Here is an 18,718-nt window from a genome sequence, read left to right on the forward strand (position 1 = left end):
CGGAATTAGCGATTTCGCAATGCAAAAACCGGTCTGCCTTGTCTATATGACGCGACGACTGCATGCTACAGCTTGAACGTCCATCCAAAGAGGGCTGGGGTAACACATCTGTATATAGGCCAGACCTTAGATCCAAAGAGTGCGGATTGTTGAGCGATTTCACAGCGGCTGCACTTGTACATCATTCATTTGGCACACACTGTCAAGCAAAATTTGTTATGATTCATTTCTTGAGCTTCTTCGACACGAAGCGGCCGCAGTCCGCAGTCGGTTCGTACCAGCCTCCTAGTGACCCTACAGTTCTGTAAGTAGTCCCAGTCTCGTAGAAGAAAAAGCCGGCCCGGTACCTGCTAATCAAAGCCATGCAGAGCCGGAGGAGTAAGGAAAGGGCCTCCTCAGCACTTCCTGCGTCTGGCGTAGTGAGGAACATGAACTTCTGACCAACAGATGCATCAACATCGTTATAGCACCACACGACCTCGGCGCGGATCTTGGGCAAATCTCCGTAGATGACAAGTTCAAAGTACGGTATGAAGCTCTTGTGATGTTCAATCGACCCGTGTTGGCGCTCTGCAATGGGCCATAATGCGCGAGCGTTGGCTGCAAGGCCATCAGACCGCCGTCTCTCGTTACTGCAACGACTGGACAGATTGTGTACCTAAGATCTGCTCGCGGATGTTGAATGTACACTCAACGGTATGTGCCCTTGAACTAGCGACGACATGTGGGATTGGTGCGTATGCTGGAGGTTCACTTGTTCGTGGTCTCTCCGGAAAGTGCTTGCGATGTTCGCCTCTCTTGTCTTGGTCCATGATGCTGCACACGGCGAATGATTGTGGACAGACATCGCGTGCGCGGCACGAAACTTATGTCGATTCTTCACAGCTGCACGTTATGCGGCGGAGCACTACCATGGCTTGGGCTCCAGCACAGCAAAGTGGCGAAGCGGGGACCCACCTGACTGCCACTTTAATAACTGCATGTGGAGTGGAAGTGGAAGAGCTTGCTTGATCAGCTTGCGGCTAGTTAAGCCTCGGGTCGCTTCTTCACGCCGTATTGCCGTGGTTAAGTGTTTCAATTGTTATTGCACCACATCGTGATAGGGCAAATTGTTAGGAGGATGCCGGTGATCACCTTTAACCGCTACCATGACGAACACACTGCGAGCGGAACCTGGCGGCTGTAGCTACGTTGCCTTGCTCTGCACCTCAATAGCCCTCTTCACTGCGTCCTGCAAGGAGTCCACGCTATCCTCCATGCCGATCAGCGCATTGTCACGCTTCTCGTACAGCGTGCCGCCTTCCGACCAAATCCTCCGAAGCGTTAGCGTGCCTGCATGAGCGTCTCCTCGCTCCCAAGCCTGCTGCTCCAGCTGCTTGAGTTGGCTTAGCGGCGTGAAGTCGACACTCCAGGATTGACCACCAGTCTGCTTTTCGAACTCTGCCACAATGTCCTTGGGCGTCGTCGTGAACGAATTGACCCGCAGGGCCCTATTCTTGGCCTCCTCTGGATGAAGGAGTGCGGCAACAACAAGCTTACCCACATCTCGCATTGTCGTCAAGCTGATGCGGCCATTGCCATCGCCGAGCAGAACCGCACGCTTGCGTTTGACATCAAACGTGCCGCCTGCCTCGTCTTCTGGCGGCCTAGCGGAGAGGAACAATCCGCGGTCAGCGTCTCCGTAAGGTCCTGTCACGACGTAGGTGTACTCCAGATCCTTAGTCGCCTTCAGTGCTGCACGGACCTTGAGCTTCTGCTGGTGAGGCTTCTCGTTGGCCGATGAAGGTCCGTACTCAATGTCGGTGCCATATTCGGATGGGAAGAACTTCTTTACATCTGGATGCTTGTCGGCCAACTCTATCAGTTGTACTTGATGGTGAATGATGGGCCCTGTAGGAATGTCAGCTGGTGCTTAACATGAATGTCAAAGTCGATGCATAAGGTGCTCTTACGACCAACGCAAGAGACCACTGTGTCGAAGCCATTGTAAGCTTCACTGACCGCGTCCGCGGATGCGAGATTGCCGCTGAGAACTTCAACACCCCGTGCCTTGAGTCGGTCAATCTCGTCAGACTTGGTCCATAGCGTGTTATTTGACGTGAAAATCCCAATGCGGCTGAACTCTTTGCCCTTGCTGGCGAGGATTGCATCTATGATGAATTCACCGATGAGGCCTGTCGCCCCAAAAATGAGAATATTCTGCGTCCGGTGAGCAGCCATGCCGACTCTGGATGGGACTTTGCTGCGCCATTTCGAGATGTTGTTGCCAGATAAGCGCGGCTCTCAAGTCCTCATTGACGACGCTTCCACTGAGTGGCTTTTGCTCCGCACGTTACCAGCTCATTGGCTCTGCTGGGAGCGATTAGCGGCAAATGAGATACGTTCCGAGCCGTCGGAGCACGATATCCCGAAGTACCGTAGTGAATCGGAGCATGCTGCTGTCAAGAAGGAATCTATACCTTTGAATGAGTATGGGCACCAAGGCCACGGCGCCTCCGCGTCTATCTGTCCAGATCCTCTCGGGAAGAGCATCTGTCGCCCTACCCGTGCATTACCTTAAGTCTCCAATTCATCTACGTGCGGGATCCTAACTTCAGCGTTCACCACTACCAAGAGCCACGCCATTTCCACGTTCTTCGCCAACTGTCGAAAGAGTTTACTCGCCAGTGTCTTACTCTCCTCATGTGAGAGCTGCAAAATGTTCTTGACTGGAGCAAAGGGAACGATTCCTGCTAGTGGGCGGTGATCAGCGAATCTAATGTCGGACTGGATCTGCTAGAACCTCTATCTACCGGCCCAATGCAGTGCCGAAAATGTTGACAGCGCCTCGTATTTTGACGTACTTGTGCTGCTGGACGTCGTTCTGCTTCGCACGTGGTTGCCTTTCCTTGTATGCGTACAGGTCCGCCACCCTATTTCTGTTACATGCTGTTTGCGGACAAGACTGGATCACACTGAGCATGGTACTGTCCACGTCGTTTCTACAAAAGCCCTTCCGAAAGTCTGCCGTCAATTTGGTCAAGCTTTCGCTGCGTTCTCATGAGTTCAGCATTCAAAGCGAGCGGATGCTGCAGAAAAGGACGGGTGATAGGCTCCTGACCGCCTCTTTTCTTCCCAAGTCTGAAGGTATCGTCGGCGCCTATGACGATCTGGAATACACTGTCTGCCTCGTAGATACAAGTCTCATTCTTTCCGCATTGGCTGGCCACCGCTCTCCTGAGACACCAGGTATGGATCTCGCTTCCTATCCCATGCATCCTGGTCAACGGCCCAATGTCAGGCATCGGCGCTTGAAGAGTATTCGTGCTAGGTTCCATGGTTCGAGCGATGGTTCTTGTGCAGTCGAGCCAGCACTCCTGCCATCTGCCTCGCCTTGAGTCTCAGATAATGCAGCATCTGCTATCTCGGCAGACAATCTAAGGGCTTACTCACTGTATTTCAACGTTGTCCGGAGGTGCCGTACCAATACCGAGAAGTATGCTCTAGCTCCATGAGTCCAGCCAATATCCCTACCAACGGAAAGACAGCATGCTTGCCGAAGTGGAAGGTCTGTGTACTCGCAGACGGGCAGGTTCGATTGGGGGCGCGCCCAGTGAGCAGAATTGCGAGCATATGTCTGACTCCGGAAACCACGCGTTGCCATCCTCTGCCACCTGCTGATAGGCGAGTAGGTACAGTACCGGCGAAGGCGAGATGGTAGCTGAGGCCAGGGAGGGGGTGTTGCCCGCAGAACCCGAAGCGCTAGATCTTGACCGAGACCTCGTCAAGCGCGGTCGCAGCACCGAGTTCCCATGGCTTCTAGGTGGTGTCGATGCGCCATGGGTGAAGGCTCCGGATCTTCCGCCAGAGACTGTGTCTCCAGCCGCTCTAACCCTCGACATTAGAAAGATGACAGTGCAAGCTCACATAAGCATTGACCAGCCTGCGTGTGCGCTGTTCACTACTAACACGTGCATAGGAGAGATGATGGATGAGGAGAGGAAACAGGGAGAGGAGGCGGAGCAGAAGAAGAAGGAGAAGGAGAAGGACTTCGATGATAACGCCAGCATCACGAGCAACAAATATTCGTTACCTCTGCTTGATAGGAAGTTCTTCCAGACCAACTGGTAGACGGCGACTACTTCGACTGTTAGCATAGCGAAGGAGAACGGAAGTTGTGGTGCATTGTAGCGTTGGGCGGGCACGTGAGGAATACCCCTGGCTACTGAGGATGATGGCGGACGGTGGTATTTGCTTTGCGACACATTCGACCAGACACGGAGCCTTCCCACCACTGTGGTGTAGCGCTTAAAAGTATATCATGAATGCATCTTCGCAGTATACAGGTGTTGCGACAAACCATTGGAACACCGTGTAGTCAGTGGTGTGTGGACCATCTGTCTGTACCTTAGTCTTCTTATTGGATGTACTAGCCACGGTCTCGGCGCGTTGCGTCAGGTCCACTTCCAAAAAGGGAAGATCGCAACAATTCGGGCAGTCTGTTTCAGGCCTCAGCAACATCAGAAAGTACTTCGCTATGGCCGCTCCACGGCTTCCTTTTCTATGGCCGGTGCTCATGAGGGCGGCAGAGCCGTGTGCTCCTCCCGTAAGAGCGGCGCGCGCGGCTGTCCGCAATCGGGCCTATCACCCAAGTTGTCGCCGGAAACAGCAAGAAACCATCACGCAGCGGTATGGCACGGCAAACGAACCGCCGCCGCATCTGGGTGGAGGGAAGAGCTTCGGCCCGCGTACGGGCGACCAGTCCGCCGATGTCCAGGTGAAGCTCCCAAAGATTGGAGAAAAGCTGCAACGGGATGGCGAGAAGGAAGTTAAGGCGGAGCAAGTGGAAGCGAGTAAGGCGGAGCAGGTGGAATCGAGCAAGGCGGAGCAAGACAAGCGGACAGAGCCTACGACGGTAGATAGCGAAGCTCAAACGCCGATAAGACCTGACCCTATGCTTGATGCTGGTGAGCCGGCGGGCATGGGAGGTGGCGCAAAGATTACAGACGGCAAACCTGTGGAGTCACTGCTGGACCAAATGCCCGATTTTGAACAGCAAACACAAGGTGAGCGACAGCACGCCTCAGCGGATCAGCATCCTGAGGAGCATCCAGGACGGACATTCGAGGAGCACAGTCCGCCTGTCAAAGCGCCACATCTGGAACCCTCACGCTACGTGCATCACTTCGACTCATATGGCCTGGTAAAGCGGCTGAACGATGGAGGTTGGAGCGAAGATCAATCCGTCACCGCCATGAAAGCGATGCGGCTCATCCTGGCTGACAATATGGATTTGGCAAAGGAAGCGCTCGTCTCGAAGAGCATGGTGGAGAACGAGACGTACCTCTTTCGTGCGGCATGCGCAGAATTGAAGACGGAGGTCATGGGCAGACGCAAGGGCGAGCAGGAGAAGATGCGCACGGAGCGTACGCAGCTGCAGCACGAAGTGGATATCCTTGGCCAGCGTCTGGGCCAGGAGACGGCCACGCTGAAAGATGAGCTGAAGGGCATGTTCGACGACCGGAAGATGGCTGTCCGCAACGAGCAGCGTAGCATGGAGAGCAAGATTCAGCAGCTCAATTACAAGATCACGGTCGAGCTGCAAGCGGACGCCCGCTCGGAGGTGGAAGGCTTGCGGTGGGTCATGACCCGGCGTGTCATTCTCAGTCTATTCATTGTGGTCGTCATGATCCTCTTCAGCTTGCGGCAATACTCTCTGATGATGCACGAGCGCGAGATGGACGCGAAGCGGCGCGCAAATCAAAGATCTGGGGGGACGCAGACGGATGCGGGCGTTGGCGGGCCGGATGGTGGTGAGATCCGCGACCGAACAGACGCTTCAAGAGGCATTGGTGGTGGCGAGATGCTTGTGAAGGAAGGAGACAACCCAGCTTTCGTCTCTCTTGGCTGAGGTGCCTCTCGTCTTCGAAGTGGCTTTGGATGGTGATAGAGAAGATACCCAAAACATGGACTGGTTCTACTTTGCTTGTTTCGAAGAGCATCACAGATATCAAACTATGTGCGCTGACTCAGGGCAGCGATATACCAATGCCATTACCATCTGCATCAAGCAGGCCGATGCGACGACATGTGCGTGATGCATCTCGTACCATCGAACGTGCCACTGTTGCAGCAGTTCGAAGGCCGCCCGTTCGCTTCATGGTGGCACGTCAAGCTCCTTGACTGGTTGAAGCTCTCCCTCTGTGCAGCTGCAGGCCTTGGCGTGGCAGTGCTGCAGCTCATCGGCCGACTGCAACCGCGCAAAGACGCTGCCGCATTTCACCAACTGGTAACAATGTACTGCCTCTCCAACCATAAGCCGGTGGGTACCCTACGTAGCTCGGCATTGGGGACGCCCGTATGCAGCATGTGTGGGCCATCTGACAAGCAGTGGAGTGAGCGTGATGTATTCTGACAGCTAGGCATGCACAGCCATTGAGCGGTATAGATAAAGGTCGCCGCGTAAGTGGAGCGTATCCCATGCCTGAGAGCCCAAAGTCAACAAAGTCAACAACAAGGAGATAGCTTCACGGACCATTGTGGTACGTGCCATCGAGAGCGTGACAAGTACCGATGCACTAATATCGCGGAGCCTACAGCCCATACTCATTGGCTCACGTTCCAATCAACCGATGTCACACGGCTACTCATCCTACTTCATCAATCAGCTTTCTCAAGATCGGTACGGCACCGATGTGCCGACCCTGTGGAACGAGATAGAACGTCTCAACCGGAGGCTCAGACACAAGAGCGACGCTCTGCTGCGCAAGGAGCGCGAGTACAACGATCTCAAGCGGCGGCACGAGAAGCTGAAGTCCAGCTATCGAATCATCTTCGATGCGTATGATCGTGTGGTTGACACGCTGAAGGAGGAGCGTAGGCGTTGGAGGAGGCTCGCTTACTAGACAATGCCAACCCAAACGCACTCTACTGAGGCAAGGCCCGTCAACGTGGATACAACCGTCTACATGCATGTAGGCAACGAACGCTGTTTTCAATAAGTGCTGAAATCATTGAAGCTGCGGTCTTGGAAAACAGGATCGCACGTGTTGAAAAGACGTAATGTTTTGGCTGGCAATTGTGATAGATGTTGTCGAATTGTTCATTCAATCCTATTGAACAGTGCAAGGTACAATTACACCATGTCGCTTTTCCTCCCAGTCATGGCATCGTGTGGCATACCGCCATGCCCTCTCTAACCGAAACGCCTTGCCATGTAAATGCATGCAATAGTCAATGCTGGAAAGCAAGCGCTTAGTCGACCTCCTCAACAGTCGGGCCGTCATCGCCACCGTGGGGTGCGCCGCCAGCGCCGCCAGGGAAGCCGCCACCCATGCCACCTGGCATACCGCCGGGCATGCCACCACCCTCGCCGCCAGCGCCGTAGAACTTCATCATCTATAACAAGGTTAGTCTAGCTCATCAACAGTAGTTTGGGAAAGGGATGGACCTACGATAGGGTTTGCGACAGACTCAAGCTCCTTTTGCTGAGATTCGTACTCGTCCTTCGTCGCTTGCTGGTTCTCGTCGAGCCATGCCACGGTCTTGTCGATCTCAGCCTTCAGCTTCTCCTTGTCGGATGCGTCGAGCTTCTCGTCAACCTTCGAATCGGACATGGTGTTTTTCAGCGAGTAAGCGTAAGACTCGAGGCCGTTCTTCGCTTGGATACGGGCAGATTCAGCCTCATCCTCAGCCTTGTATTTCTCGGCCTCGGAAAGCATGCGCTCGATCTCCTCCTTCGACAGACGGCCCTTGTCGTTGGTAATGACGATCTTGTTGGTCTTGCCGGTGCCCTTCTCCAGGGCGGAGACGTTCATGATGCCGTTGGCGTCAAGGTCGAAGGTAACCTCGATTTGCGGGACACCACGCGGCGCCGGAGGGATGCCGGTAAGCTCGAACTTGCCAAGCAGGTTGTTGTCCTTGGTACGGGCACGCTCACCCTCGAAGACCTGGATGAGCACACCAGGCTGGTTGTCCGAGAAGGTAGAGAAGACTTCAGACTTCTTGGTGGGAATCGTAGTATTGCGCTTGATCAACGGCGTCATCACACCACCAGCGGTCTCGATACCGAGAGACAGCGGCGCAACGTCGAGCAGAAGAATCTCGTTGGTTGATTTGCTGGAGGTGTCACCGGACAGGATGGCGGCTTGCACGGCAGCACCGTAGGCGACAGCCTCGTCCGGGTTGATGGACTTGTTCGGCTCCTTGCCGTTGAAGAAGTCGGACACCATCTTCTGAATCTTGGGAATACGGGTGGAACCGCCGACGAGAACGATCTCGTGCACGGAAGACTTGTCGATCTTGGCATCGCGCAGGACACGCTCAACCGGCTCCATGGTGGAGCGGAAGAGGTCCTGGCAGAGCTCTTCGAAGCGGGCGCGGGTGATGGAGGTGTAGAAGTCGATGCCCTCGTACAGCGAGTCGATTTCAATGGAGGTCTGGGCAGATGATGACAGTGTGCGCTTCGCACGCTCGCAGGCTGTCCGGAGACGACGAAGGGCACGGGCGTTGGAGGTCAGGTCTTTCTTATGCTTCCTCTTGAACTCGTTGACGAAGTGGTTCACGAGACGGTTGTCGAAGTCCTCACCACCAAGATGGGTGTCGCCGGCGGTTGACTTGACTTCAAAGATACCCTCCTCAATCGTGAGCAGCGACACATCGAAAGTACCACCACCCAAGTCGAAGATGAGGACGTTGCGCTCGCCCTGAGTCTTCTTGTCAAGACCGTAGGCGATGGCGGCGGCTGTGGGCTCGTTGATGATACGGAGAACGTTGAGGCCAGCAATGAGACCGGCATCCTTCGTCGCTTGCCGCTGTGAGTCGTTGAAGTATGCTGGTACGGTGACGACTGCGTTGTTGACCGTGCCACCGAGATATGATTCTGCAGTCTCCCTCATCTTCGTCAACACCATTGAGGAAATCTCCTCGGGTGTGAACTCCTTGGTCTCGCCCTTGAACTCGACCTGGATGACAGGCTTCCCGGCCCGGTCGATGACCTTGAATGGGAAGTGCTTCATGTCGGCCTGTACCTCTGCGTCCGCAAACTTCCGCCCGATGAGACGCTTCGCATCGAAGACGGTGTTCACAGGGTTCATAGCGATTTGGTTCTTCGCTGAATCGCCGATGAGGCGCTCTGTGTCGGTGAAGGCCACGAAAGAGGGCGTTGTCCGGTTGCCTTGGTCATTTGCAATGATCTCAATCCGGTCATCTCTGAAGATACCCACGCACGAGTAGGTCGTGCCCAAGTCAATGCCGACTGCGGGGCCCATTGCGCCTGCCATGGTTGGTAAGTCGTGTGCTAGATCTTGGTTTGTTGGTATAAAGGCTCGTGTCGTTGAAGTGATTGTTGATCGGGTAGGCCGTTAAGCAAAAACTAGAAAATGTGTGAGAGGGAAGTGTGTATGTCGAAGTGCAGGTGTTGCTGTTTTGGAAGTTTTATGGGCAAGCTCGTTGGTGGGCACCAGGTCCGTGCACCTTCGTCACTGCGAACATTCGAGAAACAGAAGTCGAGAGATGCAGCTAGATGCGGCCTGAATGCCTGAGAACATTCAGGTTGTGGTCGAGCAATTCCATGTGCCACAGCAAACATTCAGTGCTACGTAGGTGAGAATCTTGTCGAAACGTGCTCTCCATAGTAATGTGGTTGCAGAGTAGTATATACATTGCGTAAGTAGTAGCATGTGCGTTGTGGGCACGTCGGGCCTTCAATGGTTATACTCCACTCACATCTATCTGTTGGAGTAACAAAGCTTGCCAGATGTGCCGATCGTGACTCGTTCACGATATGCCGAATGCTCGCGCGCTACGCCTTCACGGCACACCAATCACCAAGAGTGAAATGTCTATACCCACTTGTGCCTGCCTCCAACAGCACGTTGCCGTTGCAAGGACCTCTCCAACCGTGCCTCATCTGCCGCAGCTTTCTCTTGTTTGGCAAGCCTCCCATCAACCAGTTGCGCCATCTGTGCGTGTGCTTAGGCTTCACCGATCGCATTCGATCCAGCAATCACGTCGTTCTTGGTTAGCTGCCTACTTCGATATCAGGATTGCGGTCATGCGCTGGCCGAGTTGTCGAGCAGTCCAAGATCGCGTGGTAGTAGCGTACACACTCGCTCATGGTTCAATGTTTACACAAGGTGGCCGGACTATGCTGGGGCTCGTCTGAGGTCAACCAATCGCTGGAGACACGCATCGTAAGACTCTCAGTTTACCGCAGTATGTCATGTGCACGCAGACGGCCCTGTAGCTCAACCCGGCCTGCCATATCTACGGCCTGCATTGCTGCCCATGTCGTACGAGTTGCTGCCACCGTACGGCGCATTGCTGCCGGTAGAGGACTGCTCGTACGGATTCGGGGAGCCAACCTGGCTCAGGCCCGGACTGCCCGTAGAGTTTGACGCCGGAGTACCTCCCCTGCTACCGCCCCAAAGCCTAGCTTTAAGTCTGTCTTGTGCCGAACTGCCGCCACTGCTACTCGAAGGTGGACTCTGGTCCAGAGCGGGTCTTTGCGACTGCATATTCTGATATGAGCCTAACTTTTGCGAAGGGAGTGGTCTCGCCTGCGCTGGGGGTGCTAGAGTGCTGGAAGCGCTTGTAGATGCAGCAGTGGGCATCGGTCTGCGACCGGCACGCAGACTCTGTGGTTGCGCCGGGCTTACGGTCTGCGCCGGAGTGTCCCATAGATCACTCAGACTTCCTCTCGCTCCTGGCTGGTTCTGTATGCTAGTATACTGGCTCTTTGCGGTCGCGCTTGTGAAGTATGCGTTGTTCTGCTGTGCATGTGGTTGCGGCGTCACGGCACGCTTGTCGTTGGGATCAGGTGGAAGCCATGGCGGGAAGGGTCGACCTTTCTCGGTGTAGTAGGCCCGCAGTACTCTGGCAATGTGCGAGTCGTCCTCGGTGTCTCCGTCTTCCTCGTTCGAAAGTAGAGTGCGGCGAAGCGAGTTGTACTTCGAGGTTGTCTGAGTTAGGAGATTGCTGAGGTACGATGACATCTCACTCGGAGACTGATCAGTCCTGACATGAACACAATCTTACACGTACTGAGTTCGTAGCAGGCGATGATATGCACATCCACACGCAGATGCGGGCTGCATGTGGCATGTAGTGTGGCGGTCGATGCTATGGTGGCGCTAAAGCTTCGTCACGTGAATTGAGCATTGCATGTGATCTACATGTAAGCGTACTACATATGCCGTCCAACCACTTCGAGTAAACGCTAGCTGGCGGGACGATCAAGGAGCATCGCATTGCTAGATAAATATCTACGACAACAATGACTTCATAAGCATTCTCAAGCCTCTCCGACGAGCACTCGCTGTCTCATTTCCATCCCGGAGTCGGCGCGGTGCTCAGAAGGTACGACCTTCTTAGAACTCGACGTTCCTTGCGGCTGGCCCAGATGCTGCGCAACCTCATTCCCTATCACTCTTCCGAAAGTCAAGCTCCGCAACACGCTCGTGGCAGGCGGATATTCGTTGTAGAACAGCCCTGTCAACTCTCCGGCAGCCCAGAGACCTGGGATGGGGACCTCGTTGGTGGACAGCACGCGACCATCGAGGTCCGTCTTGACGCCACCATAGGTGAAGGTTAAGTTAGCGGTCATAGGGTAGCCGTAGAAAGGAGCCTTTTCGATCTTGCTGGCCCAGTTGGTCTTATTCGGATGGAGTCCGGTGGTCGCCTTGCCGTCCAACTTCATCAGATCGAACTCTTTGTCGTTGACGGCGGCATTGAAGTCGTCCACGGTCTTCTTCAGTTCCTTGGGATCCAGCCCTAACTTCTCCGCTAACTCTTCGATCGTGTCCGCCTTCTCCGGAGGTTTGTCAGTGGTGTCGTACACCCATGAGCCTTCAAACTTCTTCATGATCATGTCGTCCGTGACGAAGAAGCACGACTGGTTCTGATCTTTCCAGCAATCCAAAGCTATCATCTCAAAAGTCGCAAAAAGGTGGCGTTTGCCTTCGTCGTAAAAGCGTTTACATCCCTTGTTGACCACGATGCCATAGTTGTGGCCCCAAATCACCTGACGATGGGTCGGACAGTCAGCTATGATTCTGACAATTTCGTAGGGAAGTACGCGGCGCTTTACTCACGGCATCCGGCTTGCCTGCGCGAATATCGACAAGCTCGCAATGCATGCCATCAAACGATCCAGCGGTGCCAGCGCCAACGTCAAGTGCCATGCGAAGACCAGCGCCACGATTGTACTTGAGCCCTGGGGCGATCTGGGACATTAGCCTGCGACCTAACATGCTACAAAAATGCGACACTCACCAGCGGCAACTTGTGTGTATCCCGTCCGACATACCTTGCCAACATCTCCTGGTTGCCCTCGAAGCCACCACAAGCTAGTACCACGTTCGGCGCAAGGAGATCATGTAAGAGGCCGTCGCCCTTCCGCACTTTTACGCCTCGAATCGCACCAGCATCTGACGTTAAGAGCTTGACGCCCTCCGTCTCCCAGTGGATGTCAACATTTGGGTAGCTTTGGATATGCTCGAAGAGCTTCCAGATGATGGATTTTCCGCCACCTTCTGGGAAGACGAAATGCTGGCCAGTCTTGAATTCGAGGAGAACATTGGGTTCATCATGGTGGACGAACTCGACACCATGGTCTTCGAGGTAGCGGGCGGTGATCGGAGCCTCTTTCTGCAGCTTAAGGCAGTACTCTTCGTCGGCAAGCCCGTTGCTAACAAGGCGCATTTCTTTCACCCAATCCTCATCTTCGCAAAGCGTCAACCGGGTGCACGACAGATTGGAAGCTCAAAGACGAGGCTTACCGAACTCGAGGTTCTTGTCTAGCCGCAAATATGCCATGGTCCATCTGCTCGCGCCACAGCGCTCCCCATCCCTGCCCACTTCGACTAACGCAACGCGTCCGGTCTTGTTTTCCCTCTTACATCCCTCGAGAAAAGTCAATGTTGCCATAGACCCAGCAAAGCCGGAGCCGACGACGATCAAATCGTATCCTTTGAAGGAGGCCATACTCAAGCTATCCGGTTCGTATTGCGTTCTTAAGGCGCGACGTGTCACAACTGACGGCGGATGCAGACCTCAGCAGCATCTACGCTCGCCATATATACTCGACATCTCCTCTTCAGTCCCTTGCGAACTCTCATAGAGCTCCAGCTGTCCGTGGTATTTCCGCTTGTACCTCTTTGCGGGGTACGCATGTGCTTGTTGATCCTTTTGGTAAAAGATGGGCCTTGGTCGGAGAGCAATATACAGCACTACGGACGATTGCTTGAACTCATGGTTTTGGTGTTGAACTCAGCGATGCCATTAACCTGCAGCCCAATTTACCCTTCAGCCAGGAATCGCTCACGGCAGGCCCATATAATGACGGCCATCTGGTAAGACCATTACGACCAGTCTCCAGCTTGCTTGGCTTCGGCCGTCCTACCGATATCCAATGTGGGAGTCGCCTTCCTTCCCAGTCACGGCGCACAAGGAAGCGCGTAGCCGTGCCCTCACGTTACCTCCTCCGTCTGGGGCTATTAACAAAGCTAGTATTGTCCTCGGTCATCGGAGAGCCTTCGATCTCTATCATTATTAGCATCTTCGCGATGTCGTCGATGCAATGCTGATGTCATGCACGATTGAGCGCACTTTTCCGCAGATGTGTCTTCATCCCACACTCGCGAGCACGATCAGAGCTGGTAATACTCCGGTAGGCTCACAACTGGCGTCGCCGTGTCCGAGACTCGTCTGAGTAGAACAGACAGCCAATGTAAGACGACCGGGTCGAGGGGTAGGAGCGCAGCAAAGTGCAAGAGTATCATCCATGCCCATATGAGCTTGATCTGCGGCCACGTCTCGTTCGCCCAAGCATCGCGTGTCTCGAGTGTTGCGTTGGCGCCTAGTAGACGCTCGTCAAACAGCATGTGGTACTTATTCCGTTCCTTGTCGTAAAGTAGTTCAAGTTCACATGGTGCCGCAAAGCCGGTGTAGTCTAGGTCACGTGAAAGAGGCATCGCTTATTAAGACAGCTACCGGAATGTCTCCATCGGCGAGTACTCAGACGCGCAAAGACAACGATCAGTAGTGCGTAGAAACTTGTGGAACTTGTCACGATGAGCAGGAGAATAGTACCCAGCAGCAGTGCCGCGTAATGTAGTGTGCTCGGAATCACGCCGAATGCTGACTCTGTGTCCTCATAATGGGAGAACACCCAGTCCAGTCGGTACTGAGGAACGCAGCATGACCACGTTCATTCTCTTGAATCAGTTGTGACCTTATCATTTTTGCATTACCATGGACAGCGAAGGCTCGCTTGGTTTTCTGCGAGGAGTAAATGACCGACATACGAAGGCAGCGTGTTCGTACGTGCAACTCCTCTTTCCTCTTCAGAATCATCCAGCCTATACAGCTTCGATCAGACGCACGAGCAGATATAACAGCAGACATCGACAGCAGACTTCAACAGCTGGCCAGGGGCAACGCCAAGGTAGGAAAGCAAAGTCCCCAACAACAGACGAACGTCGCTTACGCCACTTGGCCGCTCTGCCCTACCTGGCGCCTTCGGATTGCGCTTGCAGTTATGGACGAGCAGGGCCGGAACAACCTCTGCTGCTTCCGGTTGGAGGCCAAGTTTTTCGAGCAGTTCGAGGAAGCCTTGATAGCTTTCATAAACCGGGACTTCGAGAGCAGTGAGACTAATGGACCTTCGAAGCGCCAGCAAAGCGACTTTGCAGATGGCTCGCAATGCCATCTGGCGCATCCTTTGGCCTTGATAGCGCTGAATCAGATCTGCGACAGCGCACAGTGCACTAGGCGCGAACGGCAGCTGTTGAGCGAAACATATACTAATGGCGAGCATTTGCTCGGCTTGGTCCCTGGACGAGGCCAGAAGATGGTGTGTACAGGCTTCCTGAACACGCAAAAGACAGGATAGCTGAGGAGGTTGAGGTATCAAGAGGGACTTCAAGTACTGAGGCACCACTCATATCACGTGACCGTATTTCGTCTTTCCATTTCGCCGAAGAAGACTCTCCATCTCTGGGCGTTTCCTCGGGTTCCTGAGATTCGGCTCGTCTGACGTTCGGGCCCACCGTCCATCCTTTGCGCTATGGGCGGGCGCGTCCGTTGGAGAGAGCGGATATCGTTGGGGGAGAAGCGACCAATATGGTACTCTTTGTGCGAACTTGCGGCTTCTCTTCCGCAATACTTCCTGAATACATGCCGTTGACCAAGCGCAAGGCGTTCCAGATCTTGTTCTCGCACCGGCTGGAACGGATCAAATGGTTTGATTTACGTACATTGCTGGTAAGCTACAACGGCTGCACCCCGCCACACATCAGCTCGTTACGCGTTGACGAGGACTAGATATATTACTTCAAGTCGTGTTAAGCGATGGCAAACAATCGCAAGAACATCTCCACATGTGATGTGCGGGGAGTGTGACTTGTACAGTGCTGCTAAGAGGGAGACAAGCGACCGTCATGATGCGATGCTGTGCTTGTTGCTGAGTGCCGTGGAAGCGGTAGAGTTAAATGCCGGTCGGTGGGGTTGCCTGATCATCTAGTTCGTCACATCTCTGCGATCAGGCGAGCAGACTCGAGTGCGCGCCACGACCATTGAAGAGCTCCACAGCTTGAGCGACTTCGGCAGGTATATATTACTTGTTAGCTACTCACCCACTGTACCTTTCTTCAACCGAGCATTCATCCTCGTAAATCAGAGTGATCTAAAAACGCGGGCGAGTGATACTTCCATCCCCGCAAGACCCGCTCGCCCAAGCTCACGCTAACGATGATGGCAGCTTGACCTACATAAAGCTGATCACCGCCCTTATCTTTCACCTCTACCGCATACCCGGCCACCCACATTCACAATGGTATTTGCACGCTCCGCACTCCGTCTGGCCCGCCCCGCCAGCTCTCTGCTTCAGCAGAGAGCGGCGCCGGCATTCTGTCAGCGTGGGGCTTCGCTTGCGAAGACAACCAGCTTGGGTGGTGTCAGGACGCTAACTGCCACTTCCTCGCGACAGGGCAAGGTTCTCCTCGTTTTGTATGATGTACGCATGAGCTTCATCAAGCCGCACATGTCGGACTTCGAGCTAATCGCTGGTTCAGGGCTTCGAACACGCCAAGCAGGAGCCGCAGTTGCTAGGTACGACCGAGAACGAGCTTGGCCTCCGACAGTGGATCGAGGAGCAGGGTCACACCCTCGTGACCACCTCCGACAAGGAGGGTGAGAATAGCAAGTTCGACCAAGAGCTCGTTGATGCCGAGGTCATCATTACCACCCCGTACGTTTAGCAGCGGAGAGCCTGGAAAGCTTGCAGGGACTGACGAGACCTGCTAGCTTCCACCCAGGCTACCTTACGGCGGAGCGTCTCGAGAAGGCGAAGAAGCTCAAGATTGCTATAACTGCCGGTATCGGTTCTGACCACGTTGACCTTAATGCTGCCAACAAAACTAACGGTGGCATCACCGTCGCTGAGGTCACCGGCTCGAACGTCGTCTCCGTAGCTGAGCACGTGGTCATGACCATCCTCGTCCTTGTCCGCAACTTCGTGCCAGCCCACGAGCAGATTGCTGCCGGTGACTGGAACGTTGCTGCAGTCGCTAAGAACGAGTACGATCTTGAGAATAAGGTCGTCGGCACTGTCGCCGTTGGCCGCATTGGCGAGCGTGTCCTTCGCAGACTAAAGGCCTTCGAATGCAAGGAGCTCCTCTACTTCGACTACCAGCCACTTTCCGCCGAGAAGGAGAAGGAAATCGGGTGCAGGCGAGTCGAGAACCTCGAGGACATGCTGGCTCAGTGTGACGTTGTCACGATCAACTGCCCGCTGCACGAGAAGACCCGTGGCATGTTTAACAAGGAGCTCATTAGCAAGATGAAGAAAGGTATGCTTCGCTGTAACATGAAAGGAAGTCGGTCGTTAACTTCTCGTAGGCTCGTGGCTCGTGAACACTGCCCGTGGCGCCATCGTCGTCAAGGAGGATGTTGCCGAGGCCCTCAAGAGCGGCCAGCTCCGCGGCTACGGTGGTGATGTGTGGTTCCCGCAACCAGCACCAAAGGACCACTCGCTCCGCTACGCATCGTACACCACCTGGGGCGGCGGAAACGCCACGGTACCGCACATGTCTGGTACTTCGCTCGACGCGCAGAAGCGCTACGCTGCTGGTACGAAAGCCATCTTGGACTCGTACTTCAGCGGACGGGAAGATTACAGGCCGGAAGATCTCATCGTGCACAAGGGCGATTACGCCACAAAGGCCTACGGCCAGCGCGAGAAGAAATAGATCGGGTACGCGTAAACATATGAAGAGACATGTAAACAAAGTTTGAAGGGGGTCGATACTGTTGGATATTAGAAGTGGTGAGAACGTACCAATGCATCGTAACAGCATGCCGAGTCTGCAGGACAACTCTGTCAACTGATTATGGTATACGGCGGAAACATTGTACGTCCACTGTCTCATACTCGCTCCGTCGGTTCGTCGCTCGCTCACGCAAACGATTTACCGAGTGACATAGCTCGTGAAAGTTCTGCTTAGTCTTGCCAGCGCAGGCGTTGCTCCAAGGAAAAGTAGAGTCTAGAAGGCAACCATGATCCTTGTAATACCGTGTGATGTGCTGTGCTGTTCCCACCAGGCACGCTGTTTCCTCGTGGCTTATGATGTCGGTCTTAGTGAGCCAGATTCCCACCATGAGAATGTAGAACCAATGTAAGTTGCGCGAAAAGATCCAATAGTGCTGCAGAGAAGAATAGCAGCTGGCTATGCTGTGTGGATGATGACTTGTCAACTTCTTCTGCATGGTCATCGACAATCGTGCAGCAGTCCCAAAAGCAATGTCCGGCCGCACGGTTCCCTAATCGCCTTGCCTGTAAGGCTGCAGTAGCACCAACGGCAGTACAGACGGACATGGTGGTGGGGAGAGTCTTTAGACGTAACGAATGACGGATCTGCAAGACATGATGCCTTGCGACGCCATCTTCGACGCCGACCGCGAATAGCAAGCGTGGCACCAACACTGCGCCGAGAGCGGGCTGAAGGACGGTGTCATGGGCCGGGGATGTGAATTGGTGGTCAAAGCGTGCTGCCATGCGCCTCGCATGTAGTGCATGGCTTCCGTATTTTTAGCACCGCCCCGCCGTCGAGCGAGGATCTTGTCAGACGCTTAATCTTTTTACTACACTGCTCCCTCACTGTCTATTCGAGGGCTCTATTCCCTAGTTCGAGGCGATGAACCACTTACCAAGGGGAAAGACTAGCAATGTCGTACTAACAGCGGCTTGCAGAGGAAGCTGCAGGTACGCTCAGAGGCTTGACCAAGCCATGGGTCCTCTCACCGGCCACGTCCCTGGAATAGTATGACTGTGTCCCGCCAGTTCCTCTAGTCTGCGCTGGAGCTCGATAATCAATCCTGAAGCATATATGTACCCTCTTCGACTCCGGCCTGTTTCATCTGATCCTCATCTTGTCGTTAACAATCCAGCAGTACAATCAAGCTTATTTCCTTTGTCAAGCACTGTCTCTCACAGCAACATTTGCTCGATCCAACTTCACACCGGACGAACGACTTTCCTGCAAGCTCTTGTCACAATCGACACATCAGTACGCTAGCTTTCAGTGTTTCTTTACGTCTCTTCAGTCAGATTGGTCAGCTCGACGACAACAACATCTCTTTATTTCCTATCTCTCCAGTCTCAATAATCATATCAGTCAAGATGGGCCGTGGTGGGTACAACTAAAGCGACTTGACCGACACCGATCTTCAACCGCTACAA

At 54.2% G+C, this 18,718-nt stretch overlaps 13 protein-coding genes across 13 annotated transcripts; 6 read left to right on the forward strand and 7 right to left on the reverse strand.

The window, feature by feature from the left end:
• Positions 1-215: 215 nt before the first annotated feature.
• BAUCODRAFT_33901 (uncharacterized protein) lies at positions 216-901 on the reverse strand. The gene is made up of 2 exons (XM_007677915.1): positions 659-901; positions 216-600 (listed from the first exon to the last, which is right to left on the reverse strand). The coding sequence occupies exons 1-2, from the start codon at positions 810-812 to the stop codon at positions 224-226; spliced, it is 531 nt and encodes a 176-aa protein (XP_007676105.1). The 5' UTR covers positions 813-901; the 3' UTR covers positions 216-223.
• A 285-nt stretch (positions 902-1,186) lies between these two features.
• BAUCODRAFT_148130 (uncharacterized protein) lies at positions 1,187-2,220 on the reverse strand (the record flags this gene model as incomplete). The annotated part of the gene is made up of 2 exons (XM_007678371.1): positions 1,187-1,890; positions 1,953-2,220. 2 exons carry the CDS (start codon positions 2,218-2,220, stop codon positions 1,187-1,189), a joined length of 972 nt encoding a protein of 323 aa, XP_007676561.1.
• Positions 2,221-2,383: 163 nt separating this feature from the next.
• On the forward strand, positions 2,384-3,401 carry BAUCODRAFT_478504 (uncharacterized protein). The gene has a single exon (XM_007678372.1). It carries the CDS (start codon positions 2,814-2,816, stop codon positions 3,375-3,377), a length of 564 nt encoding a protein of 187 aa, XP_007676562.1. The 5' UTR covers positions 2,384-2,813; the 3' UTR covers positions 3,378-3,401.
• On the reverse strand, positions 3,401-3,648 carry BAUCODRAFT_478447 (uncharacterized protein). Its single transcript, XM_007678373.1, has one exon. It carries the CDS (start codon positions 3,641-3,643, stop codon positions 3,425-3,427), a length of 219 nt encoding a protein of 72 aa, XP_007676563.1. The 5' UTR covers positions 3,644-3,648; the 3' UTR covers positions 3,401-3,424.
• Positions 3,649-3,653: 5 nt separating this feature from the next.
• On the forward strand, positions 3,654-4,193 carry BAUCODRAFT_479652 (uncharacterized protein). Its single transcript, XM_007678374.1, has one exon. It carries the CDS (start codon positions 3,694-3,696, stop codon positions 4,108-4,110), a length of 417 nt encoding a protein of 138 aa, XP_007676564.1. The 5' UTR covers positions 3,654-3,693; the 3' UTR covers positions 4,111-4,193.
• A 294-nt stretch (positions 4,194-4,487) lies between these two features.
• On the forward strand, positions 4,488-5,731 carry BAUCODRAFT_89601 (uncharacterized protein; the record flags this gene model as incomplete). The annotated part of the gene is made up of 2 exons (XM_007678153.1): positions 4,488-4,894; positions 5,075-5,731. Coding segments are annotated over exons 1-2 (1,035 nt in total), but the record flags the coding sequence as incomplete, so codon positions are not given.
• Positions 5,732-6,244: 513 nt separating this feature from the next.
• BAUCODRAFT_480148 (uncharacterized protein) lies at positions 6,245-7,042 on the forward strand. The gene is made up of 3 exons (XM_007678375.1): positions 6,245-6,348; positions 6,412-6,521; positions 6,579-7,042. Exon 3 carries the CDS (start codon positions 6,612-6,614, stop codon positions 6,882-6,884), a length of 273 nt encoding a protein of 90 aa, XP_007676565.1. The 5' UTR covers positions 6,245-6,348; positions 6,412-6,521; positions 6,579-6,611; the 3' UTR covers positions 6,885-7,042.
• A 182-nt stretch (positions 7,043-7,224) lies between these two features.
• BAUCODRAFT_33904 (uncharacterized protein) lies at positions 7,225-9,378 on the reverse strand. Its single transcript, XM_007677916.1, has 2 exons — positions 7,434-9,378; positions 7,225-7,377 (listed from the first exon to the last, which is right to left on the reverse strand). The coding sequence occupies exons 1-2, from the start codon at positions 9,258-9,260 to the stop codon at positions 7,234-7,236; spliced, it is 1,971 nt and encodes a 656-aa protein (XP_007676106.1). The 5' UTR covers positions 9,261-9,378; the 3' UTR covers positions 7,225-7,233.
• An 848-nt stretch (positions 9,379-10,226) lies between these two features.
• BAUCODRAFT_70218 (uncharacterized protein) lies at positions 10,227-10,973 on the reverse strand (the record flags this gene model as incomplete). The annotated part of the gene is made up of 1 exon (XM_007678108.1): positions 10,227-10,973. The coding sequence occupies one exon, from the start codon at positions 10,971-10,973 to the stop codon at positions 10,227-10,229; it is 747 nt and encodes a 248-aa protein (XP_007676298.1).
• Positions 10,974-11,122: 149 nt separating this feature from the next.
• Positions 11,123-13,258, reverse strand: BAUCODRAFT_479645 (uncharacterized protein). The gene is made up of 4 exons (XM_007678376.1): positions 12,759-13,258; positions 12,253-12,701; positions 12,072-12,203; positions 11,123-12,001 (listed from the first exon to the last, which is right to left on the reverse strand). Exons 1-4 carry the CDS (start codon positions 12,961-12,963, stop codon positions 11,273-11,275), a joined length of 1,515 nt encoding a protein of 504 aa, XP_007676566.1. The 5' UTR covers positions 12,964-13,258; the 3' UTR covers positions 11,123-11,272.
• Positions 13,259-13,482: 224 nt separating this feature from the next.
• Positions 13,483-13,990, reverse strand: BAUCODRAFT_479674 (uncharacterized protein). Its single transcript, XM_007678377.1, has one exon. It carries the CDS (start codon positions 13,950-13,952, stop codon positions 13,629-13,631), a length of 324 nt encoding a protein of 107 aa, XP_007676567.1. The 5' UTR covers positions 13,953-13,990; the 3' UTR covers positions 13,483-13,628.
• A 20-nt stretch (positions 13,991-14,010) lies between these two features.
• Positions 14,011-15,406, forward strand: BAUCODRAFT_480166 (uncharacterized protein). Its single transcript, XM_007678378.1, has 3 exons — positions 14,011-14,833; positions 14,887-15,243; positions 15,304-15,406. The coding sequence occupies exons 1-2, from the start codon at positions 14,273-14,275 to the stop codon at positions 14,998-15,000; spliced, it is 675 nt and encodes a 224-aa protein (XP_007676568.1). The 5' UTR covers positions 14,011-14,272; the 3' UTR covers positions 15,001-15,243; positions 15,304-15,406.
• On the forward strand, positions 15,403-17,421 carry BAUCODRAFT_480175 (uncharacterized protein). Its single transcript, XM_007678379.1, has 6 exons — positions 15,403-15,672; positions 15,740-15,814; positions 15,968-15,994; positions 16,053-16,228; positions 16,285-16,829; positions 16,879-17,421. The coding sequence occupies exons 2-6, from the start codon at positions 15,812-15,814 to the stop codon at positions 17,226-17,228; spliced, it is 1,101 nt and encodes a 366-aa protein (XP_007676569.1). The 5' UTR covers positions 15,403-15,672; positions 15,740-15,811; the 3' UTR covers positions 17,229-17,421.
• The last annotated feature ends 1,297 nt before the right edge of the window (positions 17,422-18,718 follow it).

The sequence above is a fragment of the Baudoinia panamericana genome (assembly GCF_000338955.1).
Source record: "Baudoinia panamericana UAMH 10762 unplaced genomic scaffold BAUCOscaffold_6, whole genome shotgun sequence".
Lineage (NCBI taxonomy): Eukaryota > Fungi > Ascomycota > Dothideomycetes > Mycosphaerellales > Teratosphaeriaceae > Baudoinia > Baudoinia panamericana.

Excerpts from the sequence above, each read along its gene's own strand:
- BAUCODRAFT_480148 (XM_007678375.1), top strand. The coding sequence starts at position 6,612 with ATGTCACACGGCTACTCATCCTACTTCATCAATCAGCTTTCTCAAGAT.
- BAUCODRAFT_479674 (XM_007678377.1), bottom strand. The coding sequence starts at position 13,952 with ATGCCTCTTTCACGTGACCTAGACTACACCGGCTTTGCGGCACCATGT.
- BAUCODRAFT_479652 (XM_007678374.1), top strand. The coding sequence starts at position 3,694 with ATGGTAGCTGAGGCCAGGGAGGGGGTGTTGCCCGCAGAACCCGAAGCG.
- BAUCODRAFT_480175 (XM_007678379.1), top strand. Across the intron at positions 15,995-16,052 it reads TTCTCCTCGTTTTGTATGAT|GGCTTCGAACACGCCAAGCA; the intron begins GTACGCATGAGC and ends TCGCTGGTTCAG. Across the intron at positions 16,229-16,284 it reads GAGGTCATCATTACCACCCC|CTTCCACCCAGGCTACCTTA; the intron begins GTACGTTTAGCA and ends GAGACCTGCTAG.
- BAUCODRAFT_33904 (XM_007677916.1), bottom strand. The coding sequence starts at position 9,260 with ATGGCAGGCGCAATGGGCCCCGCAGTCGGCATTGACTTGGGCACGACC. Across the intron at positions 7,378-7,433 it reads AGTCTGTCGCAAACCCTATC|ATGATGAAGTTCTACGGCGC; the intron begins GTAGGTCCATCC and ends ACCTTGTTATAG.
- BAUCODRAFT_478504 (XM_007678372.1), top strand. The coding sequence starts at position 2,814 with ATGTTGACAGCGCCTCGTATTTTGACGTACTTGTGCTGCTGGACGTCG.
- BAUCODRAFT_33901 (XM_007677915.1), bottom strand. The coding sequence starts at position 812 with ATGGACCAAGACAAGAGAGGCGAACATCGCAAGCACTTTCCGGAGAGA. Across the intron at positions 601-658 it reads CATCCGCGAGCAGATCTTAG|CCAACGCTCGCGCATTATGG; the intron begins GTACACAATCTG and ends ATGGCCTTGCAG.
- BAUCODRAFT_480166 (XM_007678378.1), top strand. The coding sequence starts at position 14,273 with ATGACCGACATACGAAGGCAGCGTGTTCGTACGTGCAACTCCTCTTTC. Across the intron at positions 14,834-14,886 it reads CTGGACGAGGCCAGAAGATG|GTATCAAGAGGGACTTCAAG; the intron begins GTGTGTACAGGC and ends GAGGAGGTTGAG.
- BAUCODRAFT_478447 (XM_007678373.1), bottom strand. The coding sequence starts at position 3,643 with ATGGCAACGCGTGGTTTCCGGAGTCAGACATATGCTCGCAATTCTGCT.
- BAUCODRAFT_479645 (XM_007678376.1), bottom strand. The coding sequence starts at position 12,963 with ATGGCCTCCTTCAAAGGATACGATTTGATCGTCGTCGGCTCCGGCTTT. Across the intron at positions 12,702-12,758 it reads AGACAAGAACCTCGAGTTCG|ATGAGGATTGGGTGAAAGAA; the intron begins GTAAGCCTCGTC and ends CGCTTTGCGAAG. Across the intron at positions 12,002-12,071 it reads GCGCAGGCAAGCCGGATGCC|GTGATTTGGGGCCACAACTA; the intron begins GTGAGTAAAGCG and ends ACCCATCGTCAG.